Source organism: Vicugna pacos, chromosome 3 (assembly GCF_048564905.1).
Source record: "Vicugna pacos chromosome 3, VicPac4, whole genome shotgun sequence".
In the NCBI taxonomy this organism is placed as follows: domain Eukaryota; kingdom Metazoa; phylum Chordata; class Mammalia; order Artiodactyla; family Camelidae; genus Vicugna; species Vicugna pacos.
In genome coordinates, this window is record NC_132989.1 from 85,869,583 (window position 1) to 85,892,541 (window position 22,959).

Here is a 22,959-nt window from a genome sequence, read left to right on the forward strand (position 1 = left end):
ACATGATTATTTATATTATTTGAAAGAGCTGGATCATGATTATTTTTCAGCCTCTCACTTGTATTAGTTTTCTATTGCTGCTGTAACTGATTACCACACACTTAGTGGTTTAAAACCACATCCATTGATAACTTTATAGTTCTGGAGGTCAGAAGTCCAAAATGAGTCTCACCAATTTAAAATCCAGGTGTAGCAGGGCTCCCTTCCTTCCTGGAGGCTCTAGAGCAGAATCCATTGTTGAGCCTTTTCCAGCATCTGGAGGTGCCTGAATTGCTTGGCTCTTGGCCCCTTGTCATCTTGAAAGCCAGTGGTGACTCATCAGGTTCTCTCACAGGGCCCTCTCTCTGATGCTCAGACTTCTGCCTCCCTCTTCCCTGTTTAAGGACTATTGTGATTACATTGGGTCGACCTGGAGGAATCCTGCATAATCTCCCACGGTCAGCTGGTTAGCAACCTTAATTCCTCTCTTTGCATGAAACATAACTTTCCCAGGTTCCCGAGATGAGGAGGTTGATCAATTTGAGGGAAGCCGTTACCCTTCTTCCCACATCACCATCTCACACAAATACAATTCTCCTGTCTCGATTCTTCTGTAGTATGACAGGGTGCCACTTTGTTGTACTGCCTAAAACATAAGTTAAAGAATAAAACTTCTAAGGAGATGAGGGTCGTTAAACTTGGGCTAAAGAGCAGTCATTTGTGTGACTTTAAAAATATCAAATTAATTTAAAAAAAAAACCCGAAGTGTAGTCAGTTTACAATGTTGTGTCCATTTTGGGTGTACAGCATAATGTTTCAGTCATACATATACGTATCATTTTCATATTCTTTTTCACTACAAGTTACTACAAGATATTGAATATAGTTCCCTGTGCTGTACAGAAGAAACCTGCTTATTTACTTTATACATAGTAGTTAGCATCTGCAAATCTCAAATTCCCAATTTATCTCTTCCCACTCCCTTTCCCCTCTGGTAACCATAAGTTTGTTTTCTATGTCTGCGAGTCTGTTTCTGTTTTGTAAATAAGTTCATGTGTGTCTTTTTTTAATATTCCACATGTAAGTGATATCATATAGTAAATATTGAATTTATAGTTCATTTTACCATATATTCTAGCTGACACCCATGTTTTAGGTTGTGAGGGTATTTCTACTCGCTTTGAATTTCTCCCCAGTTACATGTATTGCTCACCTGGTTTGAATCCCTGTGTGTGATTTAAAATTTCTGGCTTGAAGTTTTCTAAGGAGTCCCAGCTACTGAATGAGAAGAGCAGGGAGATGGTCTGTTGTGACTTTGGGTTTTCTCAGGCACTGAAAGCCTAAGAGCTTGCTGCTTCCATGAAGAGGTGGTCGGTGGAGAGAGTTTGAGTTAGAAAGAGGTACCCCCATGAAAACAAGTGCAAACTGATTGATTCTCAAGTTAAGACAAAGGCCCTACTCTGGTATTCTCTTTGGAAAGCCACAGATGGGAACCGAAGATGAAACCAAGGATAGTTGTCGAGGTTATGAGAATCTTGTGACATTTCTTTGGCTACCGTTGAATCTGAGGCATCTGAGTGGAGACAAAGGGAGTAGGTGTTGTACGTCCCATGATCGTCCAACTGAGCTGCCAAAAAAGTGGTGACTGTGAATTTGATGAGTCGGGAAGGGAGAATTTTCGTCGTTATACGTGATGTTTAAATAAAATTACCCTGTGAGAAGAATCACTGTAGAAGTGTAATTGTGGTTCAGCTTATTTAGCTGTTATTCTGACATGTCTGTGAGGGTGTGGAGTGAGGATTGAAACTGTAGAAAGTTTGTCATGATGGTTGAAGTGCTTACTGCAAATGTGAAATGTATTTTCTGCAGCGCCTGAGACAAGATATTCCCTGTGTTTTCCCTCAGTAAATACCGTGAATGCGATGTGAGGAGAGAGCAACACTGCCCTCGCCCCAACCCTGCCTAGTACAGGAAACACTTTTAGGTTGGCGTATGATTGGAGCAATGACTTTCTGAAAGAGGGTCTTTTTCCTAACCTTCCTTGCGTAACTGTGAGCACCCTAAATTAGTTGGTAAACACTTGTTGTTTCTACGGCCTGTTTTTTAATGCAAGTCAAGGCAGAAGTTTTTCCTTCTCCAGGGTTTTCATGTCTTGGCTGTCTCTCAAAACTCAAGGTAAGCAAATTTGGATGCAGTGCCTCTGATGAGGGCTTGTCATCTTGATACACCATCATACCGTGTGTGTTCTAAGCCTTTTAAAATAGCTGAATGTCTTAAATAAGTGAATGAGCTGCTGTTGTTTGGACTTGCATTCTCCCCACCAAACATTGAAATACTGACTGAATCTTGTTGGTGCAAAACATCCAGACCTCTTTTAATGTACTGCTCTAGACGGATTGCTTGTAAGAAATGTAGGCAGGGAAAAGGATTAGTTTTAATTATGTTCAGAGCTAGTGTGATCATGAAGCAAGGGCATCCCCTCCTGCTGAGGGGCTTTTCAGTGACACCGGCCTTAAAACATGTACCTGAAAGGTGTGTTAAAAGAGCAGTCATTTCAAGTTCTTTCCTTGGCATTCGTGAGATGTTTCTCATTACCTGGAGAGCACCCAGACAAGTTCGTACTGCCTCTCTGCAATGAATTGCCAGATTAGTATTTCCTCTCCTTTTCCTTCTGTCCTGCACTTCCATTCCCTGATTCTTCTGTCAGCAGATTTTCAGAGTGGTCTCTTTGAGACAAAAATGGGATCCAATTGAATTGCTCCATATACATTCATATATAGAGAGAAGAAGAGATTAGCCACTTGAACAGGGATTCTGCCGAGGACCTAGGAGGGAGCTGCCCTAGTTACTTTTTCTGTTGGCTACTCTTTGGGACCCGAATCAAATTCAGTTATTGGGGAGTATGATGGGGTGAGACCCAGGCATGATCTTTTCCAATTTTGTGCTTGTTTTCTTTCCATTTTCTATAATTAAAAAAAATTAATAAAAATACATGTAAAAAGTCTTTTAGAGAGTTTACATAGTGCAAAACAAGGCCAACAGTGTGGTATATCAGCTGCTTTATTTTTATTTCTTTGTTTTGTTGATCTGTATTCAAAGTGGAATTTCCCATGATTTCAAGAGTGTTTAACTGCTTTGTCTTTAAGGTGCAGGCTATATAATTTTAACAGTTGAAGCCTGTTTACCTGATTAAGGGCTGTAGTCCTGAGAAAAATATGGCCTGAAATCTTTTAACCTTTGACATGAGTACTGCTTGACTTTTTATTGCCAAAGATTTCTTTGGAAAGGAATTATGAAAATGTCCCCTTACTCTTAAAGATTCAAATTTAAATTTTAACTAGATAAAATGATTTTAAATTGAACAGGGCTGAAGTCTAAAGGAAAGAACCGGGTTCTTTTAAATGTATGCTCAGATATACTTGATCTCCTAAATTTTAGTCTCGGACCAGCCAACGTGCTCTATACATTTCAATTTCAACAATTAAGTTGTGTAACATATGCTAACTGGGGCCATTCTGATGAGCTACATACTCAAAGTCTACTCTAACTCTGCTTTAAGAAAAAAAGTGCCGAGTATCCTCTGACCTGAAATTTCATTATTTTGAGCAATAAAGAAAAATGTTTCCTCTAGCCAGTGGGGAGCTACATGGGGATGAGGGCTGAGATGCTGTGGTTTGGGGTACTCTCCGAGCTCTCTGCTTCCCTGGGTGGGTTTTTCAGCTTTGCCTCAAGGACTTCTTGCTGCTTAAAGATGTTCAAACCATTTGGACTCTGCTAATACACTTCAGTCTATTGTGTTTTAAGTAAAATATAAAGAAAAAGCAGCAGAAAACAAGTAACATCACCAATATTAAAGGAAGTACAAATCTTACAAGTCACAAAGAGCTGGAACCAACATATCTGTTTCCTGCAAATGTCAGCCCACCACCTGGAGCAGGTGTTTTTACTGCTTGAGAATCAACACATATTCACTAGTATGTTCTTTGGAGTTTAAAGTTTTCACCCTTTATTGTAAAATTCACGAGTGAAAATACAGTAGGACCGATGATTTTCATTTCCTTTTCTTCCCGTATTCCTCATTTCAAGGAGGTTTAGATAGGTAACCAATAACAAAAATGTGAACATTTATTTATGTTAGAGTTAAGAGTTTTGTTTCAATTGAATGTACTTAAATCCTTCATAAGTCATGATTCAATATATCTCACTGTAGCTGTTAGGTAAGTTCATATTTTAATGAAGAATGATGATGAAAATAGCATGAATGTATAAATACTAAAACCTTGGATAACAACCAGAAGTTTGTGTTTTCTATTTTACTTATACCAAGAACAGAAAATTACTTAATAAAGTAAGCATGGATTAGTATGATGCAGTAATAATAGCTACAGTAATAATTGCACTAGTTTGGGCTGCTGTAACCAGGTACCAAGACAGGGTGGCATAAAGAAAAAACATTGTTTTTCATAGTTCTGGAGGCTGGAAAGTTCAAGGTGAAGGTGCCGGCAGATTCAGTGTCTGATAGGGGCCTGGTTCCTAGTTCATAGACAGCCTCGTCGTCTTGCTGGGTCCTCACATGGTGGACGTGACAAGAGAGTTCTCTGGCATCTCTTTTATAAGGGCACTAATCCCATTCTGGAGGGCTCCATCCTTGACCTACTCACCTCCCCAAGGCACCACCCACTGATACTATCACATGGGGCTTAGCATTTTGACATATGATAGGGGGCGGAGCATGAACATTTGGCCCATAACAGTAATAATTAGCACTTACTTACTGCTTTATTGCCAACGTAGTATCCTAAGCACTTTATATTATAACCAGTTTATTCTTGACAACAATTGCATTATTGTCACATTATTGAGATAAGTAAACTAAGTCCCAGAGAGGTTATGTGATTTGATAGAGGTGTCTCAGCTAGTAAGTGATGGACCTGGGAGTCAAACCCAGAAGTCTGGCTCTAGAGTTTGAACTCTAGAAGTCTGGAACTAGAGTTTCAACATCTAAACAGTGGAAAGAGCTGTAGTCCACATCTCCGTCTGCCACCAAGCAAACCTGCTGTCTTTTTTATTAAGATGCTTCAGTATCTGGGGGTTCAGTATTTTCATCTATATAGTGACAAGTTTGGATTCCATAATATGCTCTTTAAGGTCTTTTATAGCTCTAAAAGTCTAAATTCTGTGTAGTTTAAAACTGACCATGTATCAGCCACCAGTTGGAGACTAGTTAAATAAATTTTAGGATGGTCATACAGTGAAATTCTATTCTGACATTAAAAAGAATCAGCTAAAAACTCTGTTATGACACTGAGGATTATCTATGAGCTGGTTGTATAACTATGCATACAGTGATCCCACTTTTGTTTAAAAAAAAGAGAGAAAAAATGTATATAAGGTAGTATATGCATTAAAAGGTTGAAGAACTGAATACCAATAATGTCTAGGAAGTTAGAATGTAGAGGGACTTACACTTTCTCCCTTACACATTTGATAGGTTGAATTATTTTTTCAAAGATTACTTTAAACACCAGGGGGAAAAAAAGAGAAGAGAAGGAAATCAAATTAAGTATACATCTATATGTGCCTCTAATTGGACTAGAGAGAACAGAAAGTTTTCCTGAACTATTGGGTTTGGCCAATTTTTAGATTAATAAGGATAGAAAGTTATTTCCTCCTCTAGCCTGGAAAATAATTATATAGCCTCCATTTGTCTTTGTAGCTATTTCAATCATATTTTGTATTCTTTTAAAATTGTTAACTCTTTGATTCCTTATGAGTAAAAAAAGGAAAAGCAGGGTTCATTTTATTGCACATTTTCATTGATGACTGTCTGAACACAGAATTTTAATTACTCTCTGTTGAAAATAACCCTCTCTTGAGTCTCGCTGAGCAGGTGTAACTGTATAGGTTGCTTGATTTTGAGTGGAACCCTCCAATTTTGAGGATAGGGGTGGGGTTTGTTACAGGTACTATACAGCTCTGATTCAAGACTCCTGGTTCTGGAAGCTTTCAAGCAGCATCTTTCTTTTTTCTTAAATAAATAGAATAATTCAGACAAGTTGTGGTTTTCATTCTTACTCCCAGAGAGCAGTCAGCATGCGTATCTCATTTAAAATTTTATTTTTTAAAAATGAACACCTCTGCATCTTTGTTATTTTTACAGGATGCTTTTCAAAGTCTAAGACAAGGAATATCTTGTTCAAATCTTTCTGAAACACATAAGTGAATTATCGATTAGAATATGGGTAGTTGAATAGAGAATCTATCTCAAAAAATGAGACTAAAACCTTCATATTTGCTATTAATCTAATCTAATCTTGATTCTGGACTATTTTAATGGATCTACTCAATTTGATTGAGATCAGTCATGCTGAATTTCATCCATTGATTTACACGGTTCACAAACATACTGTGTATCAGGTATGATGATACAAAGTTGAATGAAGAAAAAGAGTTTGACCATATAATATAGTGGAGGAGACAGACATTCAGTCCACATCTTGGCGCTAGGGCAATGAAGTAAGTAGAGCATTATTAGCAACATAAGCTGAATACTGTGAAAATAAAGTTTAATGTGACCCTGGGTCACGGGGCGGGGGAGGAGGAGGAGTTAAGAAAACCTGGGCCTTGAGAATTGAAAACGATATTACCTCTTGGACAAAAGGAATATGAGTTTACTTTCTGAGTAAATACATATCCTTAGAGTTTCAAGAGGAGTCTCCATACATCTCACCCACTAGTAGAGAGAGATTGGGACATCCTCCTCTGTATGGGACACTCTACTCTCGAGGTCAGACCTTTGGCATTCTAAGTAGCAGGACTAGATGTCCCCTTGGGAATTTTGTTCAGCTAAAAGTAAAACTCTCTTGTGGTGTGAGCTAGATAAAAGATGACTCATTCTGTGTGTGTGATGGATCAGGTATGCCGAGGTAGATTCTTTCAGGTTTTAGCCTTCCAGACAGTGTTGAATCTATAAATATCAGTGATTAAAAGTACGGAACTATGTAAAGGCATTCTATTTTCTATAACCTATCCCTTCTCACTTTGTCATAAAGGTATATAGTGTTTTTGTTTTTGTTTTTGTTTTTTTGCCAGGTCGAGGATTATTATTAGGTTGAGATTAAAGAGAGATTTTTCATTTTAGGTGGCTAGAAAGTACACCCAGCTGAAAACCATCAACCATTGAGGCTACATGCTTCATTTGAGTTGTGTTTCTGGATGCAAGTCAAGTATGACAACTGTGAGTTTCATAACTTTCTCTAACTTGATTCAAAAACACTTCGGGGCCAAAATACTTCTTGAGGTCTTTTCTGTCCTTTCCTGGCAAGGCCCTATGGGGGTTATCAAGGGTAGGATTGTATTACTGGATCTCAGGAGAGCTCGCAGGAGAGATGAAGAGCTGTGAGTCTTAGGCTTGCATCCTCACTTACTGTTGCTGATTTCTCCCAGTCATGACTTACCACTTCTTATTCAAGATGAACATCTCATTGGGTCCATGTTTCTGACAAGGAGAAACTCATTGTTTACGTCATGTATTTGTCAGCTTTTTAGCATTGATCAGGTTCTTTCATTGGAGTAGGTTCTGAAGGGGAAATGAATTGTTGAAGAAGGTTGAGTGTACATGGAAGGGGCTATAGAAAGCAATAGTCAGTGGGAGTAATTCCAGTGAGTGGCAGTCAGGACGCTGCAGTGTTCTTGACCGTAGTCTCCCAGGGGACACTCAAACCCAGACAGTACTTACTATTTGGGGGATCTTTATAGTCGTGGTATTATCATCCATAATATCTCAGCCCCAGGGTATTCAATTTTTCTTTAATTCAATCGTGGTGTCAAGTTTAATAAATTGATTTCATAACTAAATCTGAGCAATTTATGATAGAGCTACATGAGCTACTTGAGTGAATCAAGAAATATCTGATTGAGCCCTTGTGATGTACTAAGTGCAGTGTTTATGTTGAAATAGTTACAGTTCTGTCAAGAAATCATGGTTTTATTACAAAATAGTAAGTATAGAGTATATATGAAATACTTGAGGTAGAATCAACATGAATAGGAGACTTCTATGAATTTTGAGCAGTGTGAGAGAGAAAAGAGTGAGGATATTAGGTTTTTAGCTTTGAATGATGGGTTGATGACATTTGCTAAAGTAGGAAGTATAAGAAAGAGGGACAAGTGGGTGTAAGGATTGATAACGAGTTTGGGTTTTTGTTAGTTTGAGTACCTAAGGGATATCTAGGTATAGATGACTAACAGGAAGTTTAAACACACTGGTTTGGTTCTCCAGAAAGAGGTTGAAACTGGGCATGGGATTGAGGAATCCTCAATATAGTTGAAGCAGTTGGAATGGAGGGATGGCCCGGGTGAAACATGTCAAGTGAAGAGGTTGTTGGGCAACCTGAATTTTCATCTCCACCACTCCATTACAGTTGGTCTTGTTAAGATTACCAGCATCCTCCATATTCCCAAATACAATGGTCATCTGTGTGTTCTGATCTTAGGTAACTACTTAGAATATCTATCTTAGTTAAAAGAACGTTTATCTTTATTTCCATTACACTATGTGTCCTAGTTTTTTCCCCAACAGACTGGTTGGTTTCTTCTCTTGTCTCCAACTTGTAAAGTTTGGACAACTTGGAGACTCTGCCTGGGCCTCCCCTGTCACTGGTGTGAACTTAGTGTTGTAATTCTAGAGGAAGATTGAACTTGGTAAGAGTCTGATAAAAGTACAAGATGTATCAAAACCAATAGGATGTGATTTAAAAGAATATGTGTTCCTTTCATTCAAGAAAAATATAGGTAGATTGAAGAATTCCATCAACTTCAATATGATAAGAGGTTAGGAAATAATCCAGTATGGTTGTGAAGTATTTGTGGAAACCATTCAACAAATTAGTTTAAAAATATTGGGTGTGTACTTTGTGCTAGGCCAGGTTCTAGTTGCCAGGGATGCATCAGTCAAAAACCTGCAGAAATCCCTGCCCTTATAAGACTTACATTCTCCTGAGGGTAGGCAGACAGTAAATGAATGCATGAGTTAATTAACAAATAGGTAAGACTACAATAAATGCTGCAGGAAGATATCAAGCACCTAAGGGGAATGGGGATTGTTGTGAGCAAGGAAGGACGTACCTTTAAAATAGAGTGATCAAGGTTAAGTCTCACTGTAAAGGTGATGTGTGACCAAACACCCAAGCAAGATAAAGGAGTGACTGAATCTGTGATTCTAGGGCAAGAGGAAATGGTGAGTGCAAAGGCTCTGAAGTAGGCCATACCTAGGTCCAGGAACTGCCAGGAGCCAGTCTGCCTGAAGCAACTGACTTCGAGAGGAAGTCACAGTAGCTGTTGTCATAGAAACAGGTAGAGGGTGGAGGTGGGGGGAGGGAGGTGGTGGCAGACTTTATAGGACCTTGTCTGTTACAAGGGTTTTGATTTTTATCCTGAGTGAAGTTGACTGGCCTTTGGAGGATTTTGAATGGAAAATAGATGTGATCTGACACATTTTAACAGGCTCATTCTGGCTACTGTATTGTAACTAGACTATAGGGAGGTTAGAGAGGAAGCAGGAAGCCAGTTATGAGGCTATTGCAGTAATCCAGGTGAGAGATGATGGTGGCTTAGACAGAGTGGGAAGGGTAGAGGTGGTAAGAAGTAGCTGGATTCTGGATGTATTTTGAAGCTGTTGCTGACAGAGCTTCCTGATGGATTGGACATGTGGTTTAAGAGCAAAAGAGATGCCAAGGATCATTCCAGGGTTCTGGGCCTGAGCAACTGGAAAAAAAAATGGAGTTGCTGTTAACTCATCCCCAAACTATTTCTTCCTCTCAGTTATGAGTTCTGTTAAGTTGAAGATGCCAATTCAGTATCCTAGAGGAGGTATGTGGAGTAGAAGTTTGCGTGTATGAGTTTAGAGGACCCTGGTACAGACACAAATTTGGGAGTTAGATGCATCTAGAGAGATTTGAAAAACAGAAGGTCAACAAGGAAGTGAATGAAGACAAATAAGACACTTTAGATCAACCCCAGGTATTGTCAGGTTAAGAGGTTGTTGAGATTAAGAAACCAACAAGGAACTCCCTTCTCAATGAAATAGAAAATACAGAAGTGGGTGGTGTCCGGAATTTGAGTGAGTAAGCCTTTTAAGGAGGAGGCATGTTGATTGAAAGGACCTGTGAGACAAAGGCTGAGATTTGACCATTGGATCTAGTAACCTGGATGTCGTTGATGACCTTGACAAGGCGAGAACCTGGTAGGAGTGGGTTCAGGAGAGAGTTGAAAGAGGAGGTAGAGGTAATTCTTTCAAAGAGTTTTGCTCTAAAAGGAGAGAAAGGGAGGAAGAAATAGAGTGAGGAGAGAGTCATTCCTTCCCCTTCTTTTCTCTTCCCCTCTCACCCCTCACCCTCTCTCTAGATCAGAAAAATGGCAGCTGATATATTCTGTTGAGAATCACCCAGTAGTAAGGGACAGCTGGGTACAGGAGAGAGGGGAGGGACTGCTGGAGCAATTTCCTAGAGGAGGCTGAAGGGAACAGAATCTGGTGGTAGGACTGCCCCCCCCCCCCATTTTTTCAAATCGAAGTACAATTGATTTACAATGTTATATTAGATTCTGGTGTACAGCATAGTGATTCAGTTTATATATATTTACACACACACATACACATACATACACATACACACATATACATATTCCTTTTTGTATTCTTTTTCATTTTGACAGAAAGAGACTCACAAACAGAAAACGATCTTATGGTTACCAGAGATGGGAGGAAGGGTGGCGGGAGGGATAAACTGGGAGTGTGATTAGCAGATACAAACTCCTATGTACAGAATGGATAAACAACAAGATCCTACTGTATAGGACTAGTTTTTGAGAGGAGCAAGATAGTTCATCTACAGTATTGGCCTTAATATGTCTCTAGAGCTAGGAGAAATGCAAAATCCAATGAATTGATGAAATAATTTAGGTACAACCTAGGTGGGATGTTACTGATCCAAATCTCAGGGAAGAATTAGGTAATAGCAGTTTGAATCTAGGGTTCTTGCCCGTTGACCAAGACGTTTTAAGGCATGGCATTTCCATTGTACATAGAGAAAAAACATTCTCTACATGACTGATCACCGTGTCAGGGAAGAATCCAAATCATGACTTGCTGTCAAAAGTCTTTGAAATTTAGAATTGTGTATAGAAATGAAGTAAATCAAACTCATATTATTGATGTTTTGTGGTAGGCTTAAAATAACTTATTTTTACAATTAAAATATGTATGTGTAATCACAATTTATTTTTATTCCAGTTTAAAGTATCACATTGAATAATTGAAATTGGTACTCTTAAGTGTAAATGTTTTTGTAATCAGAAGTTTGAGAACTTAAGGTCTACCAAGTTTTGTGTTTAATTTATTGGAGTTGTAAGAATTTACAGTTGGAATTGGAAGCATTTTGTATTTCAAGCAATTGAAATGCTTTGCAAAGAAAATTGAATATATTAAATTTACGTATACAAGTTAAAATTGTAAAGAGTTTAGTCAAGTTTGTTAATGGGACCAAACATTAATCAAAGTCCCCCTTAAAAGTGATTGTTATGAATTACTAGGTTTCTTTCTAACAACAGTAATAGGATTTCTTAGGTAAATGTAAAAGCATGAGGAACAGCAAAGTTTTTAATATTTCTAGCTTTAATAATTTGAACATTAATTTGTGAAACAGAAGAAATAGTCATTTTTATGCAGGAATGCCACAAAGCTCCTCTCATGTACAGACGTCCTGGGCGACCTTGTCCATGACTTTAGAAACCATCCATTGATTTTCATATTTGAATCTTCAGCAGTGACTTCTGTTCAGAATCCTAGACTCCACCTGCCTATTGGACATTTTTGTATGAATGTCTAATAATGCCATCTCAAACGTAACTAAAACCAACCTCTTCGTTTCTTTCTCATCCTGCTACTCCCAAATCATAATTCCTTAATGGTTAAAGCCAAAAACCTAGGTGTCATCCATAATTCTCCTTCATTCCAGTCACTAAGAGGGTTCTGTCAGTTAAGGTCCTGACGGGAAAGAGATGGCAAATTTAAATTGGGTAATTTGAAGACAGTAATGGGACTGTTTTCAAAGGTGTGGACAGGATATGAGAACACCACCCCTAATCCCAAAGGGGCAAAGAGAGAGAGCTTTTATGAGAACCCAGAGACAGAGAGGACTTGGTGGAAGCCTGCTAGAAGCTGTGGATCTTAACTCCTGGGGTGCAGCCTGCCTTGTTGGCCTTTCAAGGAGAAAGCTGGAGGAGTAAAGATGCAGTTTCATTCTTTCTGTCATATCTTGCTGGTGCCTTCATTTCTGCTGAATCTGACTGGAAGCCAGTGGCATGGGTGCCTGTGGATGCAGTCATGGAGATGAGCCTCCCTGCACAATAAGCATGGTGAAGAAGGGTGGAGGCAGCCCAGGGATGCACAATGGAAGACACCCAGCACAGAGGCTAGCAGAGCCCACAGTAGATTATTTCTGGCACGTGCCCTCAATGTTTTGTTTTGTATCTTCTGCATTTTTGGGTTTCTTCCTATTAGAGATTATTGTTGAACTCTATTTTTCTTGACAGTTAATGGCTCTGTTTCTGTTTCTGTTTTTTTGTTTGTTTTTTTTAAAGTAATGGTGCCCCCAAACACACATTAGGATACTGCTCTCTTGAAACACTCTCCTAGTCAGGCAGAAGTCTTAGGTTAACCAGATCTGTTAATTAACATGCTTGTGTCAAGTCAAAGATTATCACCCTATTTAGTGCTATGCTCTCCTTAATCTCCCGTCAGTCTTTGAAAGTTTGAAATACCCGCCCTTAACCTAAATTGGATGTGATTTAGAGAATATCTCTTGCCCTGTTTGATCAAATTTTATTTGATATCAATTTTTTTTATTATGTCCTTTATTCTCTTCTCACTTCTTTTAATGAAGGACCAGATGTGGCTTATAATACAAACATGTAATAAGGCATAAGTGATACGGGTTTAACATTGTATAATGAATCATTTCAAAAATCTCATGTTTTAAAATTCTGTATCTTTTATCCTTTGAAGGTGGGGAGAGATTTACAAATCATAAGAAATTGTAAATTATGACAACATGAGGAAGACTGAAGAGAAAGCGGTGGTTTTTTATTGTATAGATGCTTTGAAAGTCATGCATGTTAAGAAAATCTCAAGACCTTTTTTTATTTTTTACCCTATGCCATAGCCCTCAGATTGTGTGACAGTGAAGTCTTATTTTAATATATTCAGAATTTGTTTCCACTGAAATTCTTTGTGTCAGGTTTTTACATGACAGAGAATACTTCCATTTTTCTGGTGACATCTTATTCCCCTCGTATGGTTCCCAAATGAGCCCTGCTTCTCTCAGATACATTTTATATACTCTTTGGTGATGAATATTTTATCTCTGCCAACGCTGTCTCTAATTTGTCCATGAACAATTCCCTTGAGGACCTTCATATCCACTATTACTGTAATTATAAAATCGATTCTAATGCTCAATTCAAAGAGTCATGGGTATATGCCTTTTCTTCCTTATGGAGAGCCACGGCAGGGATAGTCTGTTCAGCTGGGGTCATAATTCCTTGGATGAATGTCATAAAATATTTCCACAGATTTGCAAAATAAATATGGCATAATATCCCTTTTTAAAATATATGCCTTTTAAAAAATCCTTTCTCTCCAACCCCATCCCCCCTACCGTGTTTTGGGGTTTTTTGTTTGTTTTTGTCTTGTTTTTTGTTTTGTTTTTGTTTGTTTGTTTTTTTTAGCATGCTGGTTTACGGAAGGCTTCAGATTTTATTCTTTTGGGAAAGCTGAATTTGTCAGCCAAAGACTATGATTTTTGTTATTTTTTATTTTTTGTTAACCATAAATAGGATTGCTCTGGTTTTTTGGTTTTGGTTTTGGTTTTTCACATGTTCCTGATGAGTAGTTTGTTGTTGTAACAGTTGCTTCATAATTACGGTGTGATTTGCAAATTAGAAAAGAGAGACTTAAAGGATTATATACATTATTTAGATAAACGTGTGGAAAACCAGAATGGTCTGATTTAAAAAAAAAAAAAAGCCCAGTCATACACCCTTAGGGAGTTTATATCTGTTTCTAGAGACAAGCAATAGCCCAGGCTACCTGATTGAGTTTTTGTTCTTAATTAACAAAAGCTAGGTGCTACATACCCCTCCACATATGTCCTGCCCCATTTCCCTCCTACAAGATGTTAAAGTTGAAAAGAAAGCAAGAATATGCAAGTTTGGACATAGGAGCCATCAGGCATCAGCTTCCTACACAGACACAGCCAGCTCCCATCTTCTTACATGTAGTAATTTATCGGTAGAAGTATGGAAAGAAGAAAGAGAATGCATGTAGAATAGGAGAGTTGAGCATTAAATAATAGTACACAGGTGGGACACTGAGAGGGTAAAACATTTTGCTCAGGAAATCCAGGCTTAGATTTTTCTACTAGGTTTCATCTTGCCCTCTGCCCAAGACCCTGGCATATTCCATCAAAAATAAGTCCATTAGATTGGAAGACCAACAAATATTGTTCTCTTTTAGGTCTTTAAATAGAAATAGTAGAGAAGCCTACTGTCTGTTGGGCCAAAGGACAAAATGTATAGTTGATACTGTTTTGGGTTGCCCTGCAAGTGAATACCTATTCAGGGGCAAATTCCACAAGTTTGGAGTCAGGGCTCTCTTTCATTGCTGAAGGGGGGGGGGGGGGCAGCTATTTCTTAAATCCCTGGCAGACAGGGCCCCAGCATGAAACCACAGCTTTGCCAGTTGGATGCTCCAGCTCGGTGATCAGTGGTACCAGGTTGGAGTTGTCAGAGGTTGTGATGCTGCAGTGGAGTTCAGAAGAGGATGCCAGGCAGTTCGTACAAGTAGTGACTCCTGTACTGATGGTTGCTGCAGTGTCACTGTGGGCTGCCTTGATTCTTGCAGTTTTTTAGTCTTCTTGTCTGTCCTGTGAATTATCAGTATCCTTCTAATAAATCACTTTTCTGCTATTTGGGACCAGAACCTTGTCTGATACAAAAGAAAAAAGGATGCCCATTTTGGAAAAAAAATTTATGATTTTCAAGTATTATGTTCCTGGTACTTGGAGAACTCTTTTGATTGGAAGTGTGTTCTTGGAAAAATAAAAATGGTTGATGTTGTTGAGACTTCATTGTAGTAAGACCTCAGTTAAATGTCAGGCCTATGGGCTTCCTCCTAGTGTCTTCACCGACCTGCAATATGTTACTTGTTCCATCTATGTAATATATATACCAACATAATTTAATGCATTTGTGCCTGTATTAGTTCCAGAGAATCAGATTAAGCAAATAGTAAAAAATGTTTGTGATATAATTAAGTCCGTATGCTACTTGTAATCTTTTGAGGGAACAGAAGATTATTTTTGTTGGTATTTCATTTTTGATCAGTGCTTTGTGGCTGAAAGAAATCCTCTGATATCTCATAGATGACCCCAAGTTAGAACTGCCTTAATCTGTGTGTTCAGCCTTTGCTTGTGAAGTTTGACAGTATTTGAAAGTGCCCCCGTAATAAAACACACCTTTAAATAACTCTCTCAGATTAATTTCAGCTTTTAAAGTGAGAAGATGGCTTGAACTACCACCGCTGCCAGCTCAGCTGTGGATCTGAAATATCCAGCTGTGCCCTCTCTGCCTCTCTCATCACCAGCAGCAGACTTTGCAATCAGAATCTGTCTGACACGTGTGTTGATGTGTGAGGCAAGATAGCATCTAGTTCACTGTATTGGCCCTTCAGCGCTAGACCATAGTAAACATTCGTCTTTGTCAGCAGTTAGAGCAACGTGATCTGAGGATGCGCAGGGATTACAGACTCCCCTTCTCCCCCCACCATTATGCTTTTGTTTAGGTCTGCATAGACAGGGCAGGAGATTCATAATCAAAGAGAATTGATTGTTGGGATAGACCAGGCACGTTTAAAAGCTGTGTCTCCTCTCAGGGGAAGAAAACAAATCCAGTGATGTCCCACTATACATCATATTATGATCTCTTTCAATAGTTCTTATTACAGCAGACCAAAAGGATGGTCTGTGTGTGGTTAGCCACCGTTGGTATTTGCCATATCCTATCAGATCTTTGACCAAAGGGACAATAAAATAGATCCAAACCCTGAGTTTTCTTTCATTGTCCACCGTGAGAAGACTACTGATATGTGGTCACAAAAAAATCTGTTTTCTTTAGAAAAACACTATTCTAAGTGAAAAAATCTGTTAATAATCATGGTGAAAATAGTACTTACTGATAATTGAATACTATTCTGAACACTTGATATGGACTACCGCATTTACTACTCCCAACTATCCTATGAGACGATCCTTGTTTTCTAGACTAGGACACAGATATTGGTGAAGTAACTTCTTCAGATTGCAGTAGGGCTGGATTTTAGGCTTGTCTGATCATGCACTTAATCAAAGCCATGTACTTAATCCCTGGGGAGCTCACCCTACCATGTGGTGGATGCTGTGTCAGACACTCAGTTTCCAAAGTCAAATCAGAAATGGAGCCTGCATTCAGGTGCTCCAAGTCCAGTGAGGGAAGATGGACTGTAAATCAGCTTTACTCGACAGCATGATGAGTGTTATGACGGTGGAACAGAAAAGGTGCTACAGAAGTTTGAAGGAGGTCATCTAAATCAGACGGAGGGTCACAGAAGTCTTCCTGGAAGAAATGATCTTTGAGCTGTATTTGGAAGGATGACTAGGAGCCAGCCAGAGGGAGATAGTGGAGAATGATGGATAGGCAGAGGGCAGCCCCTTTGATGACATGGGATGTGAAGGAGACCGGATCAGGAACTGCACATGGGTCTGTGTGTTTGGCTTGAGGGCCATGTATGTGGTGGGAAAATAAAAATTAAAGACAGTATAATTATAAATATTATATATTGTAATTATATTTATAAACTTTAAATACGGTTACTTTTTAAGTTTCACATGTCGAACCCTGGTTTTGGTGTTTTACAAACAGTGTGAACATTACCTCGTATAATCCCTCTAACAACCATCAGAGGCCAGAAGTGAAAGCAAAGGCCAGATCATAAAGAACCTATCTGCTTAGATGAAGAGTTTGGACTTTATCCTGACAGCTATGGGTGGCCATGGAAAGATTTTAAATCATGGGAATGACTTGATGTGTTTGAGGAAGATCATGATTAACATTTTGGAGACTGGAGTTGGATAAGACCCAAGATAAGGACACCATTAGGAGAACAGACAGTGTGTTTTCCTGGAGATAGTGGTGATGCGCTGAGCAGAGGCTTCAGGGTTGGAGAGGAACAGGGAGACAGTAGAGACCAAGTTGGGCAGATTTACAGGAATTGGTCACTGAGAGGATATATAGGACTGAGCTCCATCTTCACAGAGCCCAAAGATTGTTAAGTGAAGAATGCTCTGTTGTCCCAAAATATGGAATGGGATTTCTACTGTTAGGGTCTAAAGAAAAACGACTTTAGTTTGGTGTATTTTCCTCTTAATCGTCCAAGGTTCCCCATCTCCAATTCCAAAACACCAAGAGCAGAGAAAATATGCTTTGTTGGGATCTTTCCTGGGAGATTTTTTCATGATCTGTAAACCCACTTGAAGATCTACCAGGGGGAGTCTAGCTCTTTTTAAATGTTTCCATTCCCCAACTTTTCCTAAACATATGAAACATAGAAAAAATACCATTGGTAAGGAATAGTAAAAGCGTCTGTGTATTTTTATGCCCTACTTTTCATGTAGAAACAGGCTGTTCAGAAAGTGACCAAAAAAAGAGGTTCAGTACAAAATGTGTTCAGCTCTTTCACTTTCAACTAAGTTTGTGTTTTTTTGCTCTTTAAGGGAAAAAAATATGATCTGAAACTGACCCAGGTGAAGCCCTGATTTGGATATGTTTATGGATATGCATTTAGCTCAGTTCTCATTACAGACAGTCATGCCTGGGGAATTTGCTGCTAATTTTATTGGATAATTCTGTTGTTACAAAAATTAGATATTCCATCTAGCCATTATGAGAGAAAAATTACATCTTAAAAATAAGGAAGACGTTTATTTTCTACTTAGCTTCCTTTTTGAGTTTCTTTGCTTTTATTTAAAAAAACAAAAAAACCTTAGCCCCCTGGTCTGTTTCCAATGTGAAAAGACCTGAAATTTTGAATTGCTGAAATATAGGAGAATCTTGAATTAGAGACTCTTTAAAAGTAATTCCTAACTTTTAAAACCCCACTTTTGGATCATGTGGAAATATGCATAGCAGGACTCGTGAATGCCACTGATCAGGATGACTGATGCACAGACTGGGAGCCACGTGGGCCCCTGGTCTGGTTCAGCGCCGCGGCACTCTCTTCCATTCACAGTCTCAGATGTCTGCCCCTCTCCAAAGCCGTGAGGCCAATGTCTGTAGCTGCTAAGCATGAAATCCCCTGCTTCTGTTTGTTTCTTTTGTTGCCACGAGTTAATAGGGACAGAGACAGGAGACAGCCCAGAACAAAGCAGAAATAATGGAGTATTTCACCCCAAAAAGGAATGTGGATTGAGAAATACAAAAGGTAAGGCAAAGACAGACTTAGTATCCTGAGGCAGTGTGATGTATTGGCCAGAAGCCTCAGCTCTGGGACAGTTCTGGGCCAAAGCCTTCATCTGGGAGCTCGGAGCAACCTGCATGCCCGAAAGATTTGACCCATCTTCTGTAAAAACGATTGTTTTTCCCACTAGGGTCTTAAAGGGCCACAGGATTTTTCACCTCGAAAAGTGGATTGCTTTTGTGACCTGGAGAAGTCATCTGCTGGGAGCTGCCTATGATCCAGGTCCTCCTCACAGCACTCTGTCACCCTGCTGATTCTATCTGTCGCTCTAGGTGCCATTTTGAATTTGTATTCTTTTCACTTCTTTACAAGAACTGCTAGGTATGCCAAGACATCAGAGCATTTTTGAAATTCGGTTTTCTTCTTGCAATTGGAAGGAAAAGATTAGCTAAGACTTGCATGTTCACATAGACCATCTCCTTCACATGGATTTCCAGTTTATTCTTGTATTTCTCCCACACTCTTCCTCAACACATTTTATTTTGTTTACTACTTGTTTGTTTAGTTACTTTACTGAAGTATAATATACACATACCCATTTTAAAGGGGGAACATTTGAAGACTACATCTTCATAGATTTTTTTTCCTTCCTTATTTCCCATGCTTAGTATCAGAAATCTCTGCAGCTCGTGTGGGCTTCTCTTTATAGACAAGCTTTTTCCTTTCCTGAGGACAAAAATGGAAGACATTTCTCACAAACAGTGGGAAAGAGAAGCCTGTAGCACTTCGGTATCCCCTTGTCTTCCATCCCAGCCAGACCTCCTCCTCTTTCCCTGATCCCTAAGTCGGCCTTGAAGGAACTCAGTTTCTGTCCCTCTCCTGGGAGAAAGATGCAGCTCATCCACTTGGAATGAAAGGTGCTTCAGCCATACACCGGGCCGTACAGTCCAGGACACAACACCAAGATTTGCATCCTCCCCTTCCGCTGCCAGGCTGTGTCCAGTTACACAGGCAGGCTTATTAAAGCATGCTCCCACCCCCTCGGGACAAGACCCCGCTTCTGATGCTCCAGTCCCCGACTCTAGATGTGGCCGTCCTGAGGCCGAGAGGACATGGGTGAGACCCTGGAGCTGCACAGCCCTGGTTGGAGCCCCAGTTCTGTCCCTCACTACACAGGATGCTCCTAACATTGCCTCTCTGTGACACACCTTCAGATGTTAGAGGCTTTTCATTCCCTGAGAAAATGACTCTGGATCCAGACTGCCAGAGTTCAGACCCTGGCTTCACTTTTTAAACAAGTCATTTAATTTCTTTGGGTCTCAGTTTCACCATATTTCTTTTTTTTTTTTTTAAATAAAGATCTTTTTCTGGGTGGGGGAGGTAACTAGGTTTGTTTGTTTGTTTATTTTTGATGGAGGTACTGGGGATTGAACCCGGGACCTTGTGCATGCTAATAAGCACACTCTACCGCTGAGCTATACTCTCCCCAGTTTCCCGATCTTAAAATGAGAAGCACATAGTACTTTTCTCATTGGATTGTTCTGGAAAGTAAGTGAATTAACACACAAATCCTTTAGATCTTGTATTCAGTGGTACTAACTGCCTTTGGTCTAATTTTTTGCGTTAGTAGGAAACCAATCCCTTTGTCATGTCTCTTCCAGAGCTTAAGCAGCTCTTACAAGCCCTATCAACACATTTTGGTTGTATTTTCAAAGACAGACCCATATTTGAACAGTATAGACTTGGAAAATATTTTATTTTAAATTTTGTAATTTTAGATATTTATACACTTAAAATTTTATTCAGTGAACATGTTTAATGTTAGAAAACATTCTAGAAATTCCTTTTAAAAATTTCCTTTTGTCATTTTGAGGGTCAGAATGTGTAAGTGCCTAGTTTTGGCTTTGAAACCAAACTACCTAAGAAATATGTCCATCTCAAGTTATGGGTTAACTTTCTCTTGCTTTTAGGTACCAACTGAGTTTTTGTGTATCTGACAAGTATTAATTGAGCACAGAGACAGGCCCTAGTTAGGGCTCCACGGAAAGACCTGGTCACCTGCCATAGGAAACCTCCAGTTTTTGTTTGGCGAGACCCTGATTTAAATAAGGAGGAGATAGTGTGGTGCTGGGGCAGTGACTGTAGCTGCGGGAAGTCCAGACGCTGACGGGGGAAAATTTTCCAGCCGCTCTACAGAGTTTCAGTCAAACTGAAATCATGCACAGAATAAAATCATGTATTCATGATGAAAAACAGAGCATCAATTGAAACAAATGCCATGTCCCCAAAGGCTAGGGATTTAGCGAGACGGGGTGGTAGGAGATACGGTCAACACAGGGACCAGTGCCAGAGGGGGAGGATTTCGAGCAAGACTCTGTCTAGACTTGTGAATTGTACCTCAGCTCTGCTGCTCTGTACTGGTGCCTGGCCACCCTTGGGAGCTGTAAAATTAAACTTTTTGAACCAATAATCAGACCAAGGATGAACATGTCTTGGGGTCATTGTGCATAATTCAATCATCTAATAATAATGCCAGTTAGGAAAGAATACATGGTGGCATAATATTAACTACAGTGCTTGAAGTGTGTGTAAAGGACCAAGCAGTGGAAGAAAGGAATCCATTCTCTCTGAGGAAATTGGAGACTTTCCAGAGGAGATGCCATTTGAGCAGAACTTTGAAAGGAATTTGCCAAGGAGAAAAGAGAGGGAAGAGCCTTTCCTTCTGAGTGCAGGGGACCTGGGTGGCACAGAAACGTAAAGTGCTCAGTCTGAGGGACTGGAGAGTGATTTGGAGGGTAGTTGGGGTCATTGAGGTGGAGATGTAGAGAGAAGTGAGATATACTGTAAGTGCATCATTACTGCTTTACAGCATCGATTTGTGGAGCAGTTATTCACTGAGTACTGCTGTCTACAGTGCTCTGCCAGACCTACCAGTGTCTGGCACTGTCTCCAACAGAAATAGGGACATTAAGACAATCTTGCTGCTTTAGTGCTAGACTGTGAGACTGAAATATAAGTCCTCACTTTACTTTGCAATTTAATCTTTTATTTACCTTTTTCCCAATACACATGGTCATCCTCCTTCAAGCAGAGATTCCTAAGGTTTTGCTTCTGCTTTTTGGCTAAGCCATCTTTCAGCTAAGGGTTCTACAATTTGTCCAAAGTCTACAACACAGAGTTACTACTGGTGATTCCAATCTTGGCCCTCTCTCAAATCTTAGCACACCATTCCCTAACATCCACTTTTGATAGAAGCTTGTGGATGCATGCTGGGAGAACCATCCTGTATCCTCAAGTAATGAGAGATACGCTGAGTTCTTTTGGGAAGGAAAAAGTCATAATGGACCCCATGTGAAAAGAGCTATGAACTGAAGCAGTCAAGGCAACAGAGACCTTGACCTTGGTGGTCTTTTGCCATTCTCTCCTGGTCCCCATCGCTAGAATGCAGACTCACCCTGTTCTCTATTCCCTGCTGCAGGTGAAGAAGGTTAACGGTTGTGTGTCTTTAGTGTCTTGGGTTGTACTGGAAGGGGCTGGTACATGTGGAGGCTGCTGTGGGCCGAGGGAAGGGAAGTAGCACAGTCTGGGCTGCATGGTGGGCTGCCAGGCCCTTGCCCAGGAAAGCTAACAATCTTTTAAGATGCCCTAGGAAAATGAACATGCACCTACCTGTATGGTACCCTTGTCATAGCATTAAGCATTCAGCTGATGCCTTGTAACATCCTCCTAAGGAAAGGAGGTGGCTGAGAGTGTTAAAAAGTTGCTGGTGAATGGTGGGGAGACTGAAGCATGGGTAGGTTTGTCGGCCTGCACAGAGTTATACAATGCCTCAGTGTCTGGCCTGGGAATGAAGCCTGAGTTTGCCGCTTGCTGTCAGGACAGCCGACGGCATTGTGTTTAGCATTGTACACCAGTGAAAAGGGCTTACTCTTAACAATGCATGAGCTGCTTTAGGAGACAGACACAATGAACTTTGGTACAGTATAGTCTAGAGGCCAAAATGAGTAATTTTAAGTAAATTGACTATGAGATCCAAAGCTTCATTAAGTTTTAAAATGAAAACCAAGTGAAAACTCTGTACAGTTTTTAGGAACTGACTCAAAACAAAATACTTCCCATTTGAAGTAGCAAAGTTTTAAAAGTCTTATTTTGTGGGCTCAAAATCTGGTACTATTCCTGTTAACTGTAGGATTTATTTATTTCAGATACTCAGAGTCTGTGACTTAGGTCAGTGATCATGCCTTATAATAATTGTCAATCTAACCTTTATGCTTTTTATGTTCTGAAATGTCTTATTGCTGTAGCCTGTGGTTTTGAGGGGAGGCCTTTGCTATATTCAGATTTAGTTTGGATTCTTTCAGAATCATTGAAAATATCCTGAAATTCAGAAAAGAGATTGAGGGGAGAGGGGACGTGCCATGTGGTAGGTGTCT

General features: G+C 39.7%; 1 protein-coding gene and 1 long non-coding RNA gene across 10 annotated transcripts in view; one reads left to right on the forward strand and one right to left on the reverse strand.

The window, feature by feature from the left end:
* The window catches only part of LOC140695696 (uncharacterized), a 30,321-nt gene extending 21,031 nt beyond the window's left edge, over nucleotides 1-9,290 (reverse strand). For 2 of the 3 annotated variants that reach the window (XR_012071498.1, XR_012071500.1), the window contains exons 1-2: nucleotides 9,249-9,290; nucleotides 7,437-7,558 (exon numbers count right to left, since the gene is read on the reverse strand). This is a non-coding gene — a long non-coding RNA (uncharacterized lncRNA). Of the gene's footprint in view, nucleotides 1-237; nucleotides 626-7,436; nucleotides 7,559-9,248 lie in introns of those variants that run through there. The other variant, XR_012071499.1, reaches the window with a different exon arrangement.
* Nucleotides 1-22,959, forward strand: part of ARL15 (ARF like GTPase 15) — a 386,198-nt gene that overhangs the window by 109,419 nt on the left and 253,820 nt on the right. The window contains exon 2 of one of the 7 annotated variants that reach the window (XM_072958700.1): nucleotides 7,121-7,216. The exons of the other annotated variants lie outside the window; for them this stretch is intronic. Coding sequence (XP_072814801.1) covers nucleotides 7,169-7,216 — 48 coding nt within the window. The 5' untranslated portion in view covers nucleotides 7,121-7,168. The remainder of the gene's footprint in view (nucleotides 1-7,120; nucleotides 7,217-22,959) is intronic. 7 annotated transcript variants of the gene reach the window in all.